Genomic DNA, 21468 nt, shown 5'->3' with positions numbered 1-21468 from the left:
ACAACTCCTCGTGTCCGCACAACATCAGCATCGTTAGCGTAACGATGCTGCGTTCGGCAGCGTGCCGGAACGAAGCGGTTATGGAAAGGTGTACCATTGTGTCTTGTTTTGTTTCTTTTTTTTTTTAAAGATTAACGGCAGTGAACATTTGAGTTCCTTTCTCCCACGGAAGGCTCTGCAGGTCACTCCTCCATCTGCCTCAGTGTCCCTGGCCTCTGACAAACAGTCACATTAAAACGCCATCCGTTATGGCTGTGGGGAATTACTGGCGCAGACAGCATGGCTTACGAGCGTGTGGGGGGGGAAGGTTATTTCCCTGACTCATTCCTTCAGCCCAGAGTGACTTCAGAAGAGAGCCCATTGGCTTTTCTCTCTGGTACATCACCCAGATGCACTCAGTGACTCCGCGGTAGCAGACCTTCATGCATTCTCCCTGCATTCAAGCTAATGTGGAACTGATTAAAGTCTCACTTCAGAAGAGCTGAGCCACAAGCTTTCAACTGCGGGAAAACATCCACTGTTGCTATGTTGGCACATTAAATATTATTATTTGAATATTACCTCTGTGAGTAGGAGTGGAGGGGTTTGTTTTTGTTTAAAATCCCTGAAATAGCTTCAGCAGAGTTCAGGAAAAACTGTAATTCAAGTCTTTGGCATGGGGGTGGAGATGGAATCTAAGAGTAACCCTCCTGAATCCAATCTGCCACCAGATGAGAAGTATTTCATAGTCAGGCTATTCATCATTAACTGGGTTTGTTCTAAGATGGGACAAAGAGTTTATACTGTTACTCCCAGCCCCTGCACCAACTAAATATGGCCAAGAGAAAACTCATTGGGTTTACTGGTATGTAAACAGCATAAATTAGCCCCACAGAGCGCAGTTGGAAATCACACTGAGACGTGGGAGAAGGGCACTCACAATGAAGATGACTGATACATTCTGTGTTTGATTTTCAATGCAGTGTGTCTTGTTTTTCCCTCATCACCTAAAGCAGTGTGGTTGCAGAGGAGACCGTCCTCTTGCACACTGACATCTGGCTTCCCTGCCATGAGTGCTCTAACGCCTTTTTGATTCTGTCCACCCTAACCCCTCATTACTAATCCTCATTGTAACAAGCCGACGCTGTGCGGTACTCCGCGTTGCCTGCGTGTGTATAGATAGGGTACAGGACCCTCAACATTGTGCTTTGACCTCACAGTCTCAAACCGATGAGTTCACTTTCCGCACAGAGCCGAATCCGCACACATCTCCAGCCTTCCTCCCTTTCTACGCTCCATTGACCTCCACAGAGCTCTCCGCCACCCTGCTCACCACTAACCTGTAGTCATATTCACACGCTCCTTCCTTCCATTTTCCCCCCTTTCATTGTCTTCAGTGCAGGCCTCCTGTAGTCACCTCTGACCTTCTCCAAACATTGCTCTGTGTATCGATAAACTGTTTCACTGATCCGCTGATCCCAGCGTATTCCACGGAGGGTCATGACTGGTCTCATGTACAAAAATTCACTAGCTCATGTGTACAGTAGTAGCTTATGAAAAGATGCAATCTCCAAAGAGTCCCCCCCTCACAAGGGTCATAGGTAAAATGGAAAAGTCACTAGTGGGCATCTCAAATGGTGAAAGAGAATAAAAAACTTCTCCCCACTAATGGAACTAATCATTCTATTAGTTTAATTGAACATGCATTTAGAAAATATGTTTTATCTTTTCTTCCTGGTGGATAACTACCATAAGGAAAACATTCATTGTAAAATGGTCTCAGGGTATGTATTAACCATTTACTCTAATTAATGTTGCAATTACTTTCATTTAAAAGTTTGTTTTGGCGACAGACTTGGGTTTTTAATGGGACTTGCATTTGAGCAGCTTGTTCTAAATGAACTACAGACCAGTAAAATTTGTGCTGTTTACCTGTTCCTGTTGGAACAATATATTATTAGTTAGACACCAGATAGTCTTTTTTAAAAAACACATTTTACTAATCTGCATTAAAGCGGTATCCACTATTGTGTTTGATTGATTAGAACCTGAGATCAGTCAGTTTTACTACTTAACCTTCAGTTCCGTTACCTCTATCAATAGCGGGCCCTTAGCTTATTGATCCCAGCTCCACTAGTGTCATCGGGTTAGATCAGCTGAAATGAAAAGTCTGCTTGGATTCCCATTCACATAAACTAGGTCATGCCTGAGCACAGCTGCTCTCAAGACCCATTGATCCTGACCGACGCAGGCGGATTGCTTGATTTCCATTTGCGATACAGTTGAGCGCAGGCTCGTTTCCGTTCCGTTTTTATGCGACCAGCTGGACCGCGAAACAATTTGGAATTCAAAAGGCACATGCAAATGCTGCAGGTTGCGCTGTAAACTAGCGCTAGAATCTAGTTTTCCGTTGTAATCCCTTTTAACGTGCAACATAACTAAAAATTAAAAATGCATGATTAAGCACTGTTACCATCTTATAGTTGTAGAGACACGCAGATGTTTCTCCCATGAAGTGTCTTTCCATAGTGGAGCTCTGTCCTTTGTTTAAACTGGGGTGAGCTCCTGAGGGCCCACTTACTAAATGCTTTCTGATGCTCGTTGGTTAGTTTTGAGTCATCGCGATTGGATGCATGCTGAACATCTCATTATGAGTCAGCCAGTACTGCTGGCAAAGCTCTGTTTAACACGCTGTAAAAGAGAAAAAGGCCTCATTGGCAGGAGAGGAGAGGAATGTGTGTGCGAGATTACAGAGGGGGGCATGTTTAATCTTTCAAACACAAACATAGCAACATCCTCTGTGGATCCATTGCGTAGTGGATGACTCAGTCATGCTGACCACAGCCAAAAAAAAAGGCGCTAGCCTTAAAAGGAAATGACTGTCGAACGCCGCACAACACTTGTGTGCCTCGCAAGATAAGATGGCAGAGCTGAAACGCAGCTAGCGGTTTTTAAGAAAATTTTTGCTGCAGTTTTCTTAACGGATCTAGAGGCATAAGATAACAGTCTCGTCCGGTCTCTTCATGGGCTGGTCTTGTATGAGCTCAGCTGCCTATGAGTCTTAATACCTGTGTTGCAGTCAGAGACGTGTAGGAGCTTGTTCGACATGCATCACCCGTTCATTGGTTTTCTGTGCGGGCAATGAATAAACACTACACAATGAAGCCCTTTGTATTCATATTATAAGGAAAGATCATATCTTTGTGTAGCTTCATGTCACCACATCGCCATACTCTCCTACCGGCTACCGCCCCCTCCCCAGTGTTTCCGAAGGTGCATTTTTAACGATTATGCGCACTGTGTTTGACTTGCTTAACTGTGATTGGACGAGCGCCATGGCCATTTCTCCCGGCGTGAAGTGAGCGCATCCCCCCCCCCCCCCCCCGCTGTGCTTGTGTCCTGTCTCTCTGGCCGCGGGGACCGGCTGCGTCTGCCTTCTGCCAAAAGTCGCCTCCGTCCTCAGACAGACAGCGCGCAGACGGGGGGGCTCTGCCTCTGTCCGCTCTGAGTGCATGTGAGAGCAGTCATGCATGAAGCTCATCGTACAGAGGAGAGCTGTGCAGCCTCCTCCAGCTTTCACATTCTGCAGACACATGGTTTGAGGGTGTGAAACAAAGTCAAAGCGTAAGGGCAAAGGAGTGTTGCGGTCCTAGATCTCACCACCTTAGAAATGCGTCCGTGCGTATGGCGGGCGTCCACCTCCAGCCGTTGACTCCATGGTTGCTGCGCCGGTATGACCGGACACTGTGAACGCTGCCCTTCTGTGAAGGACAAAGGCACTGCAGTGCTTCCAAAACCTGCAGACAAAGCAGTGTCTCAGGAGAGCGCACATTCAGAAGAGGGGAGGGGGAGGGGGTGTGAAACATATCAGGGAGGCTTTACCAATACAAGTTTCACATTTCTAATTTCTATACCAATTGCAATGCATATAAAGTGGTATAACAGAATGATTTATTTATCCTCTGTCATTCGATTCTCTTTTTTTTTTAACCAAGGACTCTGAGGCCATGAAGCGAGCTTTAGCACTCATTGACTCCAAGCTGAATCAGGCCAAAGGCTGGCTGAGAGACCCTAATGCCCAACCAGGTAATCAACATTCTGGTGTCACCTCATGCCTGTCGTGAGAGAAGGATTCTCTGTCAGCATATAAGGAATGAGTGATGTTAAAGCTCATTTCAGACAAATGACCAGCCGTTTATCTTGCAAGCACATTTTAAGATGCATACGTGGTTGGAACTTGGTAGTATTTGAATGTGTGAAAAAGGCTGTTAAGTATTGCACCCCTAGTGCAGTGTTAATTTGAAAGGGCACAGGCCCTTTTGAGTTTTTAAGCTTTGTTTTCTCATAATACAGCCCTTGGTGCCTTTGTAAGTCTTTGAAATCACTCATTGCTGGCAATGGTAGATGAAAGGCAACAGACGCTGATTTCCTCGTCCCGTTGTGTACGGGCCTTGTTAATGACATTGACATTTGTGTCAGGGGACCCCGGGGAGCAGGCCATCCGGCAGATCCTGGACGAGGCGGGGAAAGTCGGGGAGCTGTGCGCCGGGAAAGAGCGCAGAGAGATCCTGGGCACGGCCAAGAATCTGGGGCAGCTGACCGATCAGGTGTCCGACCTCCGCGCCAGGTACTGCTGTCCCGGTGCAGAGCACAAATGCCGGGGCCGAGACGGGTCTCGCAAACAATAAGCAGTCTCTTCAGAGCACGTTCGTCCACGGACCCGCCCCGTTTGTTGCTTAACGAGGGATCTCTAACATCAATTAATGACCTGTCCTGTACACTGCTGAACGCCGTCTGCAGCAGGGGTGGTTAAGACTGATGCTGTGTGGCAGTGCGAGCCGGTACGAGCTGCAGTACGGTGGTGTCAGCGGGGAGCGGGGAGCGCTGCTTTAAAAAGTGAGAGGAGCACCGCTTGGATCAAGTGCTGTGTCACTCAGTCATTAGAGGCACTGAAGGCAAGCTGATTAAAGGCAGCTGTCTGGTGTTCATTCATAAGCTGATCTGTCTTGTGGATAAAAGAGTGTTCAAGCTGTGCACTGTTTTGGGCCTCATTGGTTCAAAAGCAGAGTGCTAAAAGTAAAAAAGAAAAATGCAGAAGCGCCAGAAATAGTCTGCGGGGCATCTCTAATCACGTTCTCATCAGCCCTTCCCTGCTTTCATGTCATTATGTGTGGCAACAACTGTCTGTCTTCAGCGTTTGACTTCATTAGTATAATTTTTAACCATTCAGTGTGTAACACTCGCTGTTGTTCTGTCTTATATATGGATTTGCCTTTGTTTGAGACAGTGCATTGACATATGTAATCATGTGTTTTATGTTGTTTTTGTCTCCCCCCCCCTCCAGAGGGCAGGGGGCCACTCCTGTGGCCATGCAGAAGGCCCAGCAAGTGTCCCAGGGCCTGGATGTCCTCACAGGGAAGGTGGAGAACGCGGCACGCAAGCTGGAGGCCATGACCAACTCAAAGCAAGCTATCGCCAAGAGGATCGACGCTGCGCAGGTGCGTCCGATCTCCTCAGCCGCCCGTCAGCTCACCCGATTGACAAGACACACGCAGGTGTGCCAGTGCAAGCCCCGTCACTGAACCCCCCCGGGACAGTAGAGCTTGTTTCCACTCGTGGAAATAACGAGCGACGAGAAGTTGAAAAGCGTTGAGAAGAGATTTCATTTATCTCTAAAAGGTGTGAAAGTATGACCCATACGCATGTTTGCGTGGACAGTGTTAACCAAGTATGACCCATACACATGTTTGCGTGGACAGTGTTAACCAAGTATGACCCATACGCATGTTTGCGTGGACAGTAGGGATGTGCATCTCCATCACTGAGGCCTAAGCGATACACAGCTCGATGCATTGCCAGCGATCTGATATATTAACAATACATAAGACGCATCTGCTAATGCGATACGATATGATTCACCCCTATTTCGAAGCAGTGCGATTCGGCACGATTTGATTCAACACAATGCAATTCAACATATTACGACGCAATGCAAAAGAATATGATATGCAATTCAATATGGTACAGATAGTTTGATTTTATTTCTTTGGTTCTTCTTAAGCAGACAGTGCTGCCTGTGTACTTCATAGTGGCACGGCATATTTTGCAAATTGCATGCGTCTTGTCAAATTGTCCGTCTCTCTTGAAAAATCCAAAGTGTCACCAAACATTTGATTTGTAGCAATTTGGTGGAACGTGTAGCTCTTCCTCCTCCATGATAATCTGTGACTCGCCCGGACACGCCTCCAACTTGCGCGAGACTTGGCCGAGAGACTTGACGAACATTGGCCACTGACAGCAGTGGAGATGAGAGAGTGTGCTTGAGAAACAGTTTAGAGAGGAGGAATCAATCTAAATATAAAGTTATTGGTTACATTTCTAAAAAAAATAAAGGCATAGGGCCTCTACCAATTATATAAAAATAAATTGGATTTTACTGATGTGAAGATGTTAGAAACAATGTACCCCGAGTTCATCCAAAGTTGTCAGTATGCCGGTACACTGATGCGAATCAGTGAATCTTACCATCCTTAATGGATGTATGTATGTTGTTGGTTACAAAATGGAGACCACATTCACAGTCTTTTTCTAGTGAAGTGAATTGATTTTTAGAAAGTTATTGCATTGTCATTGGATGGGCTGCGTGCCGTCTTGCATCCTGGCAGAATTGGCTGGCTGACCCCAATGGCGGCGCCGAGGGAGAGGAGAACATCCGCGCTCTCCTGGCGGAGGCCAAGAAGATCGCCGACCTCTGCGAGGACCCCAAGGAGAGGGAGGACATCCTGCGCTCAATGGGGGAGATCGCCGCGCTCACCGCAAAGCTCTCCGAGCTCAGGAAACAGTACGTGGGCGAGAGTGCTATCCGGATTATCTTTACAGTTGTCTCGCTTCACCACCACTGCCAGAGATGGTTTAGATTGGAGACTGCGAAGATGATCACGGCACGCTCTGGTCTCCGCAGGGGTAAAGGGGACACTCCCGAAGCCAGGGCCTTAGCCAAGCAGATCGCCACGGCCCTCCAGAACCTGCAGTCCAAGACCACCAAGGCGGTGGCCAACACCCGGCCGGCCAAAGCAGCCGTCAACCTGGAGGGAAAGATGGAGCAGGCCCAGCGCTGGATCGACAACCCCACTGTGGATGACCACGGAGTGGGTGAGTCCGGCTGCGTCCCACCCAGCAACAACAGCACGAGCCCTCATGTTCATGTCTGTCTTTTTCCTTCCAGTACATTCCACAACACTCCCTACCGTGTAATTACCTCTTTAGCAAGGCTTGTTTATGGAACAAAGTGTACAAAATCCGCAGCTTGCCATTCACGCGTGTTGCGCAGAGAGAGACGCTGCATGATGTGTGCATGACATCTGCAGTATGCACCGGGAAAAAATGCACTTCACAGGCAGTGAAATTTCATCAGCTGAACTGTGGGGCAGTATGCCGGGGTTTGGGGAACTTTCCTTGCACCCAGAGAGCGGCACGTTAAAATCCCGATGGGTACACTGCTGTAACGTGCCTAACCTTTATTGCACCAATAAATGTTCAGCAGTATACACAGACAATATGTCACGTTTAGTGCAGATCAGTGTCTAGATTACCCTGGAGAATGGCATCTGCTAAGCTAATAAATATTGTCCAATAAATGACTTGATTATTTTAATTTTAATTAAGCAACTGATGATCCCAGGTTTTAATGAATGAAAATCTACACTGCACACTGACAGCAGGAGTGAAAACGGGAGGCGCAGAGAACAGATGACTAATAATAGATGTCTAAATTTCATAATGCAGTGTAAAAGGAGTCCTGCTGAGCGCTGTCAGAGAGTGGCGGGAATCAAAGACACCCGCCGTAGTGTAGAAAGGAACATTCCGTGGTACTCAGAGAGAGTTTCCCCTGTTACAGTGTAAAGGAAGAGCTGACACGGCCATGCTAATGCCTTTCATTGTGCAACCCCCCCACCCCAGGCCAGGCCGCGATCCGCGGGCTGGTGGCGGAGGGCCGGCGGCTGGCCAACGCCATGATGGGCCCGTACCGGCAGGAGCTGCTGGGGAAGTGCGAGCGCGTGGAGCAGCTGATGGCCCAGCTGGCGGAGCTGGCGGCCCGGGGGGAGGGCGACTCCCCACAGGCGCGCGCGGTGGCCGAGCAGCTCCAGGAAGCCCTGAAGGTGAGCCTCTCAAGGATTCCAGAGCGCTCGCACAGTCAAGCGCTCCCCCTGCTGGCCTGAATGGCGCTACTGCTCTCGGCGCACCACAAACCACTTGATTGATAGCGAAGCAATGACATCATTCAGTTTATGGGAATAGCTGTGTTGCAAGAGGCATAATCAAACACACTGCAACATGTTAGAATTGTGTCAGGACATGTGTCCAAGGATTTCTGGTACATACACCTTGAAAAATGTGTTTTGTGATTTTTACATATCTACATTTAATTGTAAATTACAACTGACACTTTTTTTTTGCAAAAAACATGTAGTTCCTCTCAACTGATTTTTTTTTGACAGCTTTCAGATTTATGTCTAACTTGTAGCTTCCTCAAAGTTAAATTTTTCCTATAAATTTGTTCATGGGGTTATTAATAAATTCATGATTAATTAGTAAGAAATCCCTTCATCAAAACTGTATGTTACTTCAGCTGATTTTAGAAGTGTTGGTTAGGTGATGTCATAGCTCTTGTAATGGCTACTTGCATTGTAAGCAGTGCTTATAGTTACTGGAGTTAAAAGTTATTGAGTTGTGTCTTATCAGGACCTGAAGGGGAAGATGCAGGAGGCCATGACCCAGGAGGTGTCTGACATCTTCAGTGACACCACCACCCCCATCAAGCTGCTGGCAGTGGCAGCCACCGCACCCCCGGACGCCCCCAACAGGGACGAGGTCAGTGGCCATTGCATTGCAGGTAAAGTCACCCGTGTTCAGGGATTGCTCTTCCTCCACCCCGTTCTCTTACCTGTGCTCGCTTCGTTCCATACGCTCCAGGTGTTTGAAGAAAGAGCTGCCAACTTCGAGAACCATGCCAACAGACTGGGCGCCACGGCGGAGAAGGCGGCAGCTGTGGGAACAGCCAACAAGAGCACAGTGGAGGGCATCCAAGCAGCCGTGAAGTCAGCCAGAGAATTAACACCACAGGTGTGTGACAGTCACCCTTTGGGCAGGGTGCAGCCCCTGGCTAGGACAGGGTATATGTGCGCTGTGCAAAAAAGAAACCAGTAGATGATATGTACACCTGTGTGTGTGTGTGTGTGTGTGTGTGTGTGTGTGTGTGTGTGTGTTTTGGGGGGAGGGTCATTGGGGTTAGGTTGGGTTTGTGGTTGGAACAGGACTACTGTATGTGCTTTATTATTGACATTGATTGAGGTGCTTAAGACCCTCAGATTTTAAGTGGATTTCATGCATAGCTGAAACATCTGGACTGCTTGTTACTGTTCTAAAAAGGGAACCTTGTGTGAGAGTAGGCCCTGATGTTTCTGATATGAATATATTCATTCTTTCTTCTCCTTATGCAACAAGTTGGCCTAACTCACCACACAAATATTTGTTCTTAGCCAACAAGTTAGGGACAATGCAGACACAGAATCCTATGAAAATGGTTTATGGCCTTAGCATAATAAAGTTAAAGATACAAATTTAGTGGTTTTGTAATTATAAGGGAATGTTCTAGAGGAAATGGAGTCTCATTTGACAGCGAGGAATTCAAGCAATCCCTGTTCTAGGGATGTGGTTATTGCAAAAAGAGCAGCTCTCATTGTTCACTAGGGAGCTGGATGTAATTAAAGGCACAGGAGAAATATTGAAGTTTTGCTCCACAGTTGTTCAGCTTGGCTGAGGGTCTCTTGTCATAATGTGTGCTGCTAATTGGCTGTTTGCTTCTAAGGTTGTTTCTGCTGCTCGCATTCTACTGAGGAACCCTGGAAACCAGGCCGCGTACGAGCATTTCGAGACCATGAAGAATCAGTGGATTGACAATGTTGAAAAAATGACTGGTAAAAGCATTTTTTCTGGCATTTTCTTTTTTCCCCTCTAAATGTATTTTGTACTGTAATTGTCTCATGAACTGAAAGTCACCCTAGCTAAGGCCGTCTACCAGATGCCTTCTGAAGGTACTGAGCTGTTTTCTGTCCTCAGGTTTGGTGGATGAAGCCATCGACACCAAGTCGCTGCTGGATGCCTCCGAGGAGGCCATCAAGAAGGACCTGGACAAATGCCGCGTGGCCATGGCCAACGTTCAGCCCCAGATGCTGGTTGCCGGGGCCACCAGCATCGCCCGCCGGGCCAACCGCATCCTGCTGGTGGCCAAACGGGAGGTGGAGAACTCCGAGGACCCCAAGTTCCGGGAGGCGGTGAAAGCGGCTTCAGACGAGCTCAGCAAGACCATCTCCCCCATGGTGATGGATGCCAAGGCTGTGGCGGGAAACATTCAGGATCCAGGTACAGTCACCTGGTCCTCTCGTTGACCAGGGAGCCAGCCTGCGTAGACTGGAGTTAAGCTGTTTAACATCTGCTTCCTGTTGGCTCTGAATGACCCCAGACACAAAGGAATGAAGATATAAGGAAGGGGCTTTTGTTTTTAGAAGAGGGGATGAGGTTTGCAGTGTTGTAAAAGTATAAACGCTGTTGACTATGATAGTGGTTTTCAGAACCTTCAGAGCAGTTTTAACAAGTCAGCCTTTTAAATATATTTTTAAAATACATTTATTTTCAGTTCCTTTCTTTTTTACTCGGTGAGTTTGGACAATGCTTACCCTGTTTTAGCCTCATGTTATCTTCCCGTATGCTAAGCGGTTGCGCTGCGGTGCTGTTTTTGTTAGAATGCCTGTGGTTTGGCCTCGCTATGTCTGAGAGAGTAGGGAGTGGGGAGCAGCAGCTCTGTGTCAGTGGCTTCCCCCCTCTGCTTTCGTGTGAGCCTGTGAGTGTGGTCATGGGTTTGAGCCATAAGCTCTCTGTAATCAACTTCCGCACCCCTCTCTGTGACGGGCAGCCCTGCAGAAAGGTTTCCTGGACTCTGGCTACAAGATCCTGTCGGCCGTGGCCAAGGTGAGGGAGGCCTTCCAGCCTCAGGAGCCTGACTTCCCTCCTCCTCCTCCGGACCTGGATCAGCTGCACGTAAGTCCCCAGCCCACACAAAACATCGTTTACAGGATGCGAGACTTGCCTCTTAGACGCATTGTGCCGTCATATTCGGAGCTGCTCTCAGCTGAGTGTTTTGATACATACACAAACACATTAAATTTGTTAGTTCTTTTCTTACAGTCGATTATTTATTTGCTTTGCTGACACATTTATCTCGGATAATGTTAGCTTATGTTTTATACGTGTTGGTTATTTATATATCTGGGACTCAACAGGTGTCATTCAGATTAAATTTGACACCTGAAGGGAGCAATCCCAATCCCCATCTCCAGGGAATGAGCGCCTTATCACAAGGGAGCGATGCGATAAGGCTTCCTCTCCTCTGAAGTACTAAGTCAGTCCCTTGAGATAACGCTGTCATCCACCGTGTTAGGTTTTTCTCATGGGATCAGGATTTTGTTCCTTCTCGATATCAAGTAGTTCTCTCACCTTGTTAAGTTGTTCTAGCAGGATTTTTCTTCTCTTCATTTTACCTTGTATGAAGGTGTGGGTGGTGGGGATTATTTATAGTATCAAAGTGAAGTTTTATGCTAGCTAATTCAGCAGTCTTTCATTAGATCACACATTCAGTCCAGTCCCCTAACCACAGTCTCACACTGCCACCCCGTTTTTCACTCCTGGGTAGGAGAGACACAGGGACAGGTAATGGAATGCGCTACTCTTGGGAATGGTTTTGTGTTTTGACTTTCATCCCTGTGTCCCTGCAGGTGAATGATGAGCCAGCTCCGCCCAAGCCCCCCCTCCCTGAGGGCGAGGTGCCACCCCCCAGACCCCCTCCCCCGGAGGAGAAGGACGAGGAGTTCCCCGAGCAGAAGGCGGGTGAGATGGTGAGCGAGCCCATGATGGTGGCCGCTCGCCAGCTTCACGATGAGGCCCGCAAGTGGTCCAGCAAGGTTAGTGCGCGGCACATATACCCATATCATACACACACTGCACCCAGTCTATACTAATAGTGCGCATATGAAGGGAGGCGTGACAAACATTCCTGTCGACGGATGTTGACTGTCTTTTGTCTAAATGTACAGCAGTAGGAACATGTACATGTTCTCATTTGGTCAAAATGTTAAAATACTCCCGTAATAATTTTACACCATTTATTTTTTATTTCATCATTTCATTTCATATGTAGATGATCATTGTCATTCCTGATTTCATAAAACTGCAGGTAAAGTGTGTAGAGAAAAGATGAAGCCACCTAAGTCATTGTTTTCATTCATTATAGAAAGTAGTAAACATCTGCTGATCATTTTTGGCTTTATGGTTTGCCTAATGGAAATTATGCTTAATGAAGCTAAGTGACTTGACAGTGCTGTTTTTGGGAGGCAGCATCTGTAAGATTTTAATTATTTAGGAACCAAAGATAAATTAACATGAAGAGGTGCTTAATTTAGTTGTTTTTAAATACTCTTATGGTGCAGTCATTAAACAGTTTGAAATCACAAGTCCTCACACCTCCACTTCTCTGTACATTATTCCTGCAGTGTGGTTATTATTAGGATCCTGCTCACAGTGATTTACAGTCACAAATGTTTTCATTTTGTATGCAGTATTTTTAGCTCTTTACGTTTGTGAATCAGCAACACCAGGAAAATGTATTTATGTATCATAATTGTTGAATCAAGATGTGTCACGGACATGTCTGACACCAGCTGATTATTAGATCATAAATGACTGTATTCCTGAAATTTGGAAATCCACTAGCTGGTTCCAGTTTCAGTCTGAATGATGGAAACTGTCATCTTCAAAGTGTTTGCATGCTCAACATCTAACCCATTGATCAGTCTCTAACCTGATTCTAGTGTTCTAGTCTCATCTATTTTATCTAATATAAATGTTGCCTGAGATAGATGACCTGATATGAATGGTACTGAATTCAGAGTGAGCGGAATGTACTTGTTATGGTAGTGTCTCTGTCTGGTGTGTTATCTTGAGGGTGAGGTTGCACCCTCCGATCACTGCCTATAGCAGGAAATCACAACCGCTGATTTCAGATGGCAGACCTCTGTAAATTTAACAGTGTTTTCTTCAATTTCTTTCCTTCATTCTGGCTTGCAGCATTTTTTGGTCCTAAAATGTGTCATTACTCTGTAATAAATATCCGTAGTTTTGAACCCGTAGTCCTGAGAATAAAAAAGTTTTCAGTATTGACGAGGATAACTGGAAACAAACATAAGAATTCAGACATTTTGAGGTAGGATTGTAAGGTAATTAAAAAAAAACATTGAACAAACAATTAAATAGGCACTCACATTCAGTGTTTCTTTGATTCAGTCCCTAAATGATTTCATGCAACTGACTCTTACTTGGTGGTACTTCATTCTGTTTTCCTCCTTTTATTGTCCTTTCCTGTCACTTTAATTTCTTTCCAGAAATGTTTTTTCATTACTCTTTCTGTTCCTGAAAATGCTGCTGTTTCTGATCCTGAAAACCCACTTGATCTCTGTCTGGTCCTTTTTCGCTAGCTTTTGCGCAGTCAAAATCTTGACGTCTCTGCTCAGTTTGTTTGCTTCGCTTGGTCTCCTCTCACTCCACCCCTGAACTTTGCCAGGTAATCCTTGGACTGCTACATCCGGCTTAGACCGTGCTGTAGTTCACTGAAGTCTACCAAAGCTGCATATTGTTGAAGTATTTCCATGGAATAGAAGTGTAATTCCATTCTAAGTCCAAGTCATATTACCAGTACAGTATGTGGAGACACTGATCCTGTTTTTCATCTAAGTTTTATACTGACAAAATTTACCAACCGTATTTTTTACACAAATATTTGTTAACATGATATGATCGCAAATAATAAAATAGAGACCCCATCATCACTGAACATGAAGCTAACAGGATAGTCATAAATAATTCAAGATGATGACCGCGAACAAAGGATACACAAACACATACCAGTCCTTTTGAACTGTTGGTCCAAAAAGCAAGAACGATTGAATACTGTGACAATATGTACAGCTCAGAATGCTCCACCCTCTTCCCGATGACATCATGCTAAGAAGCACAGAAAGACAATCAAGAAGAAGCAAATCGGATTTCTTGAATACGTGTGAAGATGGCTTAGGTCTTGTGGAAAAGTGGAACTCAGTGGATCCTTGCTGTAATGTGTAGAGGAGTGACAGAATGGAGGTTGGACGTATGAACTGGCAGTGACAGTTGAACGTGTCATGAGCTGAAGGCAACATGTCCAAGACTGCCTTGGTTCTTGATCACTGATAACAGGCTACTAAACATAGGAAGTTAGCAGTACCATACTCTTAGACTATGAGTACTTAGAATGATCGGCTCTGTGGCTCCCAAGTGGCTCAGACCATAAAAGCTCTTGCTTCAAGCGCAGGCTGAGCCCTATGGCCTGGGTTGGATACCAGCCATGTTATTTGCCAACAATGACCCGGAGCCCACATTGGCAGAAAATTGGCTTCATTCCACTGGGGATAGGGGTGGTAGGTGTGGGACGTGTGTGGGTGCCTATGAGTTCCTGTTCACTGTGAGATATAGAGTGTGAAGGGTAGTTGCAGTAGGCTTGCATGTGTATTAGAGGATTACACACGCCTCACCCCGTTTTCTTACAGGGATTCAGCACCTCCTACATTGAATTGATCTTAAATCCATAATTGGTGACTGAGAGTTGGGTGAAAAGGGGATAAATGCAAAAAAAAAAAATAGATATGAACCGTAGACTCTTTTGTCAGTGGGAAGTGTGTGGTTCAGTGTACATCCTTGCTCCCACTACTTTCTTGGCATTATGTCCTTGATTATTGAGTTTTTGTCAATAAAATCATATCTTCCCTCTTGAAACATTGTATCTACCGCACACAAATCCCCTCTAGAGGTTCATGTGTTCTCCAGATTTATCTCTGACTGGAAGCTTAACCGAATCAGCCAGAAAATTGACTACCGTTGTAAGGCTTATTCCTAGAGCCCATAAATGCAGCTTCAAAGCAAAATTGACATGAGCTGAGAGGATATAACACTGTTGCTTACAAGTACTGGATTTTCTCTGTGATGGTGTATGTTCCTTAAACCCATTCTGTGTTCCCTAAGCAAACTTCATGAGAGGCTAAATCTAAGACCTTTTGAAAGCGAACCGTTAAAATGTTGCTGTTCCTTGCTAAGCATTATGTGTGTTGCCTCTTCAGCCCCATGGCTCTCTGGTACCCCCCCCCCCCCCCCCCCCCCCTTTCCCTCTTCCTTCCCCTGTAGAGCTTCTCTCCTGGTTTCTGTCCTGTGCCTCTAATATTAACTTTTCTCCTTGTCTATCCATGTGGCGCTCCACCTCCTCCCACTCCTCCTCCTCCTCCTCCTCCTCCTCCTCCTCCTCCCCAGCCTGAAGTCACTGGTGGTTTTGTGACCGCTGAGGCAGGCGTAGATATAAATGCTGAGGACGAAGCGGACGATATTGAGTTCACCCTCCCCTCAGACAATGACGACGAGTACGAGCCAGAGCTGCTCATAATGCCCACCAATCAGCTGGTTAACCAGCCCATGCTGGCCGCTGCTCAGTCTTTACACGAGGAAACGCGCAAGTGGTCCAGTAAGGTACTCCCTGCTCTCCCACCGGCAATGGCTCCATCTGCATCCAGTCATTCAGGAACGTTGAGCCAGTGTTGTTGCATCACTCTTGATCCCTTTTGCTGGGGTGCCCATGACTGTTTTGGAATGAAAAGTTTTTTTTTGTTTTTTCTGCTTATTTTTTGGCACTTCATGGATAAATTGATGCTGGCTTCACACATCTCTGCTGCTCCTCTTCGTACGTTTAGTCTAGTCCCGTGGTCCAAAAAAAGCGAAGGGAGAGCGCTTTGTCTTTAATCACAGCTGCTTCTGTTGTGCTTTACCAGCCTGTGAAGTCAAGGATGACAGTTTCTCAATGGCTTCGAGGTTACGCGGTTTGAAGTCATGTCACCTGTGTGTTTGCTTTTGTACACATTCGCTTTTTTTACACTGTTTTATACACAGCTTCACTAAACAAACGAAATTAACAAATTGAAAGTATGTTCTCAGATAAAAGATATTAACATAAAAGGAAGGTTGTCTGCATGATTTTTTTAAATCTAATGTATCAGACATGCTATCTGTAAAACACCTCCTTTAACATGAATACCAAATTAATTTTCCATGTTTGATTGTCTTGTAGAAACTGAATTTTCTGCTATTCAGATGAATTAACACTGGTAGATATCTCACACCCTACAGATCTGCAAATTTCTGAGAATTAAATGTGTGAATTTCAAGCACATTATATCTCAGCTGAGGTGTTGAAACAATGGCACTAACATTCCTTAGCATTTTATTAATTTTTTCAGGTCAGTAGACCTGATAATAAAACACTTAGCTGGTGTTTTATTATTTTAGCAGACACTCTTGCTTTATCAGTTGTGGATTACTAACACTTTCACATACTGCTTGTTGCATACATTGGTATGCAGGATGTGAATGTATTTGTATTTGTCTAATGTTCAAAATTAAACAATATTGGTGCTATTATTTGGTGGTCATTCAGGATCAAGTATTAGTTGCATATTTCAATAAAATGTCAGTGTGCTATCTACTTGTAGCACTGTGCACTTTGAAAAGCCATAGGTAGGCATAGAAGAGCAGAAAAATAAGATGTGCAGAATGTTAATTGTTTATCAAGGAAATATACTATCCCTAATGTATCAGAATCAGTTTTTAGGTTCATGACTCAGGTTTAGATGAAATGCTGTAGGTTATCCAGTTAAACGATAGATTAGATCTGGGAAGATTAAAGTGTTTATCCCTGCAGAGCACAAAAAAGGCAAACTGTCCTTACCTCTGCAGTTAATTTTATGTCCTTTTACAACAGACAAGAATGGCAGCTTTCCCATATCAGATCATTTGATTATTTCAATAGGCACCACCTTAAAAACTTTTTGCATCCTAGTTATGAAGGGATTCTTTACTCCTTACCCCTCTCCCTGTCGTTCCCTAATAGGGTAATGATATCATTGGAGCTGCCAAGCGAATGGCTCTGTTGATGGCAGAGATGTCCCGCCTGGTCCGTGGTGGCAGCGGAAACAAGCGCGCCCTCATTCAGTGCGCCAAGGACATCGCCAAGGCTTCCGATGAGGTCACCCGCCTGGCCAAAGAGGTGGCCAAGCAGTGCACCGACAAAAGGATCCGCACGAACCTGCTGCAGGTAAGGACCCTTCGCCGTACCGTAGCAGGTGTCAGACACTCGGACGTATCTGTGCCCGTTACCTCCTCCTGCTCTGGAGGCTCAGAAATACACTGCGGTGTAAGATTTCTTGAGGACAGGCCACAAGCATGATCTTCATATGCAGTGTGTGAAGGGCAAGCTAGGTTACTGGTTGACTTATCACGAATAATTAGGAGGCTGCAACAAAAGGCTGCTGTCACATTTTCACAGCTCCTCTCCACCAGATAGCTAAATTTGTTTCCGTTAATTGAGACTAGATTACTGAATAAAGTAAATTCTCCTTCCGATGGTAGCCACTTTTGTCAATGTCCTGTTGCATGTGAACTTTACACTATAACAGAGCACCCCACAATGCACTTTGTCTCAAATGTAAATTATTAGGGGAAGTTAAACACTTTTTCCTGTTTGGTATGTGATTCAGTATGATAAATTATATATTTTTTTGTTGGGAACCAACATACATGGAAAACAGTCACAACAGATTATTATGGCATAGGCCAAGGTCAGAAAAAGTTGGTAAAATGCTGGTAAAAGTCTGGTAAAACGTTTTGGTGAGACATAAATGAAAGCATATATTCCGTTCTTTTCTCTTGAGGTATGTGAGCGCATCCCCACCATCAGCACACAACTGAAGATCCTGTCCACGGTCAAGGCCACCATGTTGGGTCGGACCAACATTAGTGAGGAAGAGTCCGAGCAGGTAAGCCATCTGAAGAATGGGGCTTCTGTTATTTCTGTATTGAGGTTTTCCTGTAGGAATCTTAACTTCACCATTTGGAAAGCGCTGTTGCCACGGCCTTACTTCATGGAATCTGGGCTGCGGGGTTGTTCAAACTGTACCTCATTGCCCTTGTGTGAACTTGTTGCTCTGGATAAGAGCGTCTGCTAAATGACAACATGTAAATGTGATGTTGATGAGGAAGTGATGTTTCTCATTTTCCTCTTTCGTCCCTTTAAGGCTACTGAAATGTTGGTCCACAACGCTCAGAACCTGATGCAGTCTGTGAAGGAGACTGTGAGAGAGGCGGAGGCTGCTTCCATTAAGATCCGGACAGATGCCGGGTTCACCCTGCGCTGGGTTAGGAAGACCCCCTGGTACCAGTAAGCAGAGCTCCTGTTCCTCAGCCCAGCACGGCCTTCCCAGGCGAAAAGATCCATCTGTACAGCGGCGCCGGCAAGAGCAACTTGGATCCAAAATTCACCTTAAACTATCCTCTTATCCTTCATTTGGACTGTTTGGGGGAATAAATAATTAAGTAATTATCAGTGAAATCCCTTTGGGATTTTCAGTTTTTTTTCAAAGGTTTGAGAGCTACCTTCAGCATCAACCATGCAAGAATGTACACTAGAAGACAATCCAGTCAAGCAAGACATACTATACAACTAGTATAGATTTTTTTTTGCTGGGAATTTAATTTTTTGATAATGTAAAAAGGAAACTAACAAAAACATTATTTTTGGTATGTTGGGTTTTGAGAGTTTATGCAAAATCCCAGGTATATATTTTTTGAGTGGAGTTTCTATTTTGGTATCAAGTGGAGTTAAGACCTTTTTTTACTACTAATGTCTGTCTCACTTAGCAGGAATATGAAAACTCATTTTGAAGAGAACTGTTTCTATTCCAGTCTCAATGTCAGGATTTTCTTCATAGCAAAATTTTATATGTTTGTAATGGCTATCAACATTTAATTATTTCTGTAATCAGAAATGTCACCTTTGCCTGTACGAGCAGATAAACACAGGGAAAATATATAAATAAATATTCACACAGAATGATGCAAAATTGTATTCTGGCTGTTCACACTAAGCTATAGTATTGTAACTTAAAAAACACTGTTCTTGATATTTATTTGCTAAGGTGAAATTGGGATTGCTTTTATATCACTTTTTACACCAATGACGTACTTAGTCAGCTTCATAGTGTGTATATTCTACCATAATGCATTTTCTTTTCATGCCATAAATAATGCCAAAGATTCTTCCGTAATGGTTTAATAAAATTTTCACTTACGTTTGTATTCTAGCAATACCAGAAAACACTAAGGGCTAGTTTATTTAGCATTGTATATGATAAAGGTGTCAACAGTTTTTGGGGTTTTTTCCACCCGATTGAGTAAATGAGAGAAAGACCATACGTAACAAGACTACATATTAAATGTTTAAGATTGAGGGATATTTAGAAGTTGGAATCAATTTTTGCTTTTTGTAAAAACAAGAAAAAATTTAATTTCAGCATTTTAGTAGCTAGCTCTACGAAAAAGAGATATGTGTAATTTTGTTGCAGTGAGATTATGTGGACTACTTTCTGAGATGAATGGCAACGATACAAGGCCTGTAAGCGGTTGGACTGTCTTTTTGTACTGTTTTGTGGCACTCATCAAACTTTATGTTTTAGCTTCATGAAATTCAAGCGTCAGTGTTATTGACCTGTATTTTACCACATAACACATTGTTGCGTTTGTTTTCAAACAAGGGTGCGAGAGCAAATGCTTTACCTGCCAAGGGCGGTTTGTGAATTACATGCAGGATGTATGTCCCTGGTGGATTGTGTTAATGAAGTGCAGTGCAGTGCTTCATGTGTCTCTATCTACAACTGAAGGCTGTTAAACCAAGTACTGTGTTAAATTCTTTATCCTATACTTGCAGCTGTGTCCTTGACAGAAAATATATTCCTGCATGTCTGCTCATTAATATGTCTTTTCTTGAATGTACAACCCATTGTACTTCATTGACAGTATGACAGCCCCTAAGTAGTGAACAGAATTTTATGAAGGTAGTATTTTAACCACAATGTCTGTGTGGTGGTAGGAAAAAAATATAGCTGGTAAACGTTAAACAGCTTGAATAATACCTACTGCAGTGTGAATGTAAATATTCTTTTGCAGTCTTGATTTACAGCACCCCATAAAGCTATTTGAACTATGTGCCTTGGAATAAAACATTTGTCTCTAAATATAATTGGTTTTGTTTTATTTGTAACATTGTGCATTTTCTCATCTCCTTGAAAACAGTGATGTGGTTTTTTAGACTGGGGAAGGAAACACCATTCAAATAGACATGATGGTTCTGTATTCACCGTTCAGATCTCAGTTTACATTGGTCCATTGGATAGACACTTTTGTAATAAAGCATTTTGTAAAATTTTAGATTTGTATTGCACTTTCTTGATCTTAAATATTGTGTTATTCCAAAGTGTTTCTCATACAAATGGTTCAACATGAATTTCATATTTGAAATTCATGTTGCCGTCACTACGCTTGAGTATGCGCTCTGACTGCCATACCAATGAGCCTGGCTCTTTGGCATCGCAGTCAAAGTCGCATCGTTGGTACCCTGCAGACCCGGGTTCAAGGCCAGGTGGGGTGACTGCTCTTGCCCTTTGCTACAAATGGTGTTAGAGTGGGATGGCTTGGTGTCGTGGTCAAAGTCGCACGGTTGGTACCCTGTAGACCTGGGTTTGAGGCTGGGTGGGGTGACTGCTCTTGCCCTTCGCCACAATATTACTTATGTTAATTCAGAAAATAGTTTTTGTAATGGTGGAAGAAATGAACACAAAGATGATTTTCAACAAGTGGTTACTCAGTACGTTCAAAGCACTATATAGCAATTAATTTCTTCAGTATCAAGTTGACATTTAACAACATGAAATGTGTATTAGCATTGATTAGTGCATATTGATTAGTGTTTCAATGCACTGACGGCACACCCTTACAGTGCACAAGTTGCTGTGCTTTTCAAGACATGGCACAATCTGGTGAAATACGTGGATTTGATGTCGGGCTAATTGAAAAACAAATTACTGAACTGCTGACAAAACAGACGGCAGTCACACCAGTAAAGCAAGACTTAAAGTAGTGTGTTCAGTGTGAGAATGCACAGCCAGGGGTTGCGTGAAACAACTTGAGAATGGAATTAATTCTACAAATATTATGTACGTTGTTTTTGAGGGCAGAGTGTTTCAGAGGGCATGACAGTCTCTAAAGAGACAAAGAGGTCAACAAAGGATGGCAAGAAACAGGAAGATATAGATGACATGATTTGGATAGGTTCAGTTAAGATGCAAATGTCTCCAAGATAATATACATTGAGAAATATGTAGAGAAATCAGAAATAGTCCCTAAACAGAATAGAAAGAAGAACCCAATGTCCACTCTGTTCAAATCAACGAGAAAGATCAAAATAATGGTTAAAAG

At 44.3% G+C, this 21468-nt stretch overlaps 1 protein-coding gene across 3 annotated transcripts in view; it reads left to right on the top strand.

Moving 5' to 3' along the window:
- The window catches only part of LOC118785484 (vinculin), a 46491-nt gene extending 26258 nt beyond the window's left edge, over positions 1–20233 (top strand). For 2 of the 3 annotated variants that reach the window (XM_036540167.1, XM_036540177.1), the window contains exons 7-21: positions 3975–4065; positions 4459–4606; positions 5324–5477; positions 6645–6820; positions 6941–7131; positions 7939–8138; positions 8722–8850; positions 8953–9102; positions 9848–9956; positions 10099–10401; positions 10952–11076; positions 11811–11996; positions 17051–17254; positions 17871–17975; positions 18234–20233. In XM_036540167.1, the coding sequence (XP_036396060.1) occupies positions 3975–4065; positions 4459–4606; positions 5324–5477; positions 6645–6820; positions 6941–7131; positions 7939–8138; positions 8722–8850; positions 8953–9102; positions 9848–9956; positions 10099–10401; positions 10952–11076; positions 11811–11996; positions 17051–17254; positions 17871–17975; positions 18234–18380 (2418 nt within the window). In that variant the 3' untranslated portion in view covers positions 18381–20233. Of the gene's footprint in view, positions 1–3974; positions 4066–4458; positions 4607–5323; positions 5478–6644; positions 6821–6940; positions 7132–7938; positions 8139–8721; positions 8851–8952; positions 9103–9847; positions 9957–10098; positions 10402–10951; positions 11077–11810; positions 11997–15423; positions 15637–17050; positions 17255–17870; positions 17976–18233 lie in introns of all 3 variants that reach the window. The other variant, XM_036540186.1, reaches the window with a different exon arrangement.
- The last annotated feature ends 1235 nt before the right edge of the window (positions 20234–21468 follow it).

This window comes from Megalops cyprinoides, chromosome 1, assembly GCF_013368585.1.
Source record: "Megalops cyprinoides isolate fMegCyp1 chromosome 1, fMegCyp1.pri, whole genome shotgun sequence".
Taxonomy (NCBI): Eukaryota; Metazoa; Chordata; class Actinopteri; order Elopiformes; family Megalopidae; genus Megalops; species Megalops cyprinoides.
The sequence above is the reverse complement of the archived record's forward strand: the minus strand, read 5'-3'. Positions and strand labels throughout refer to the sequence as shown.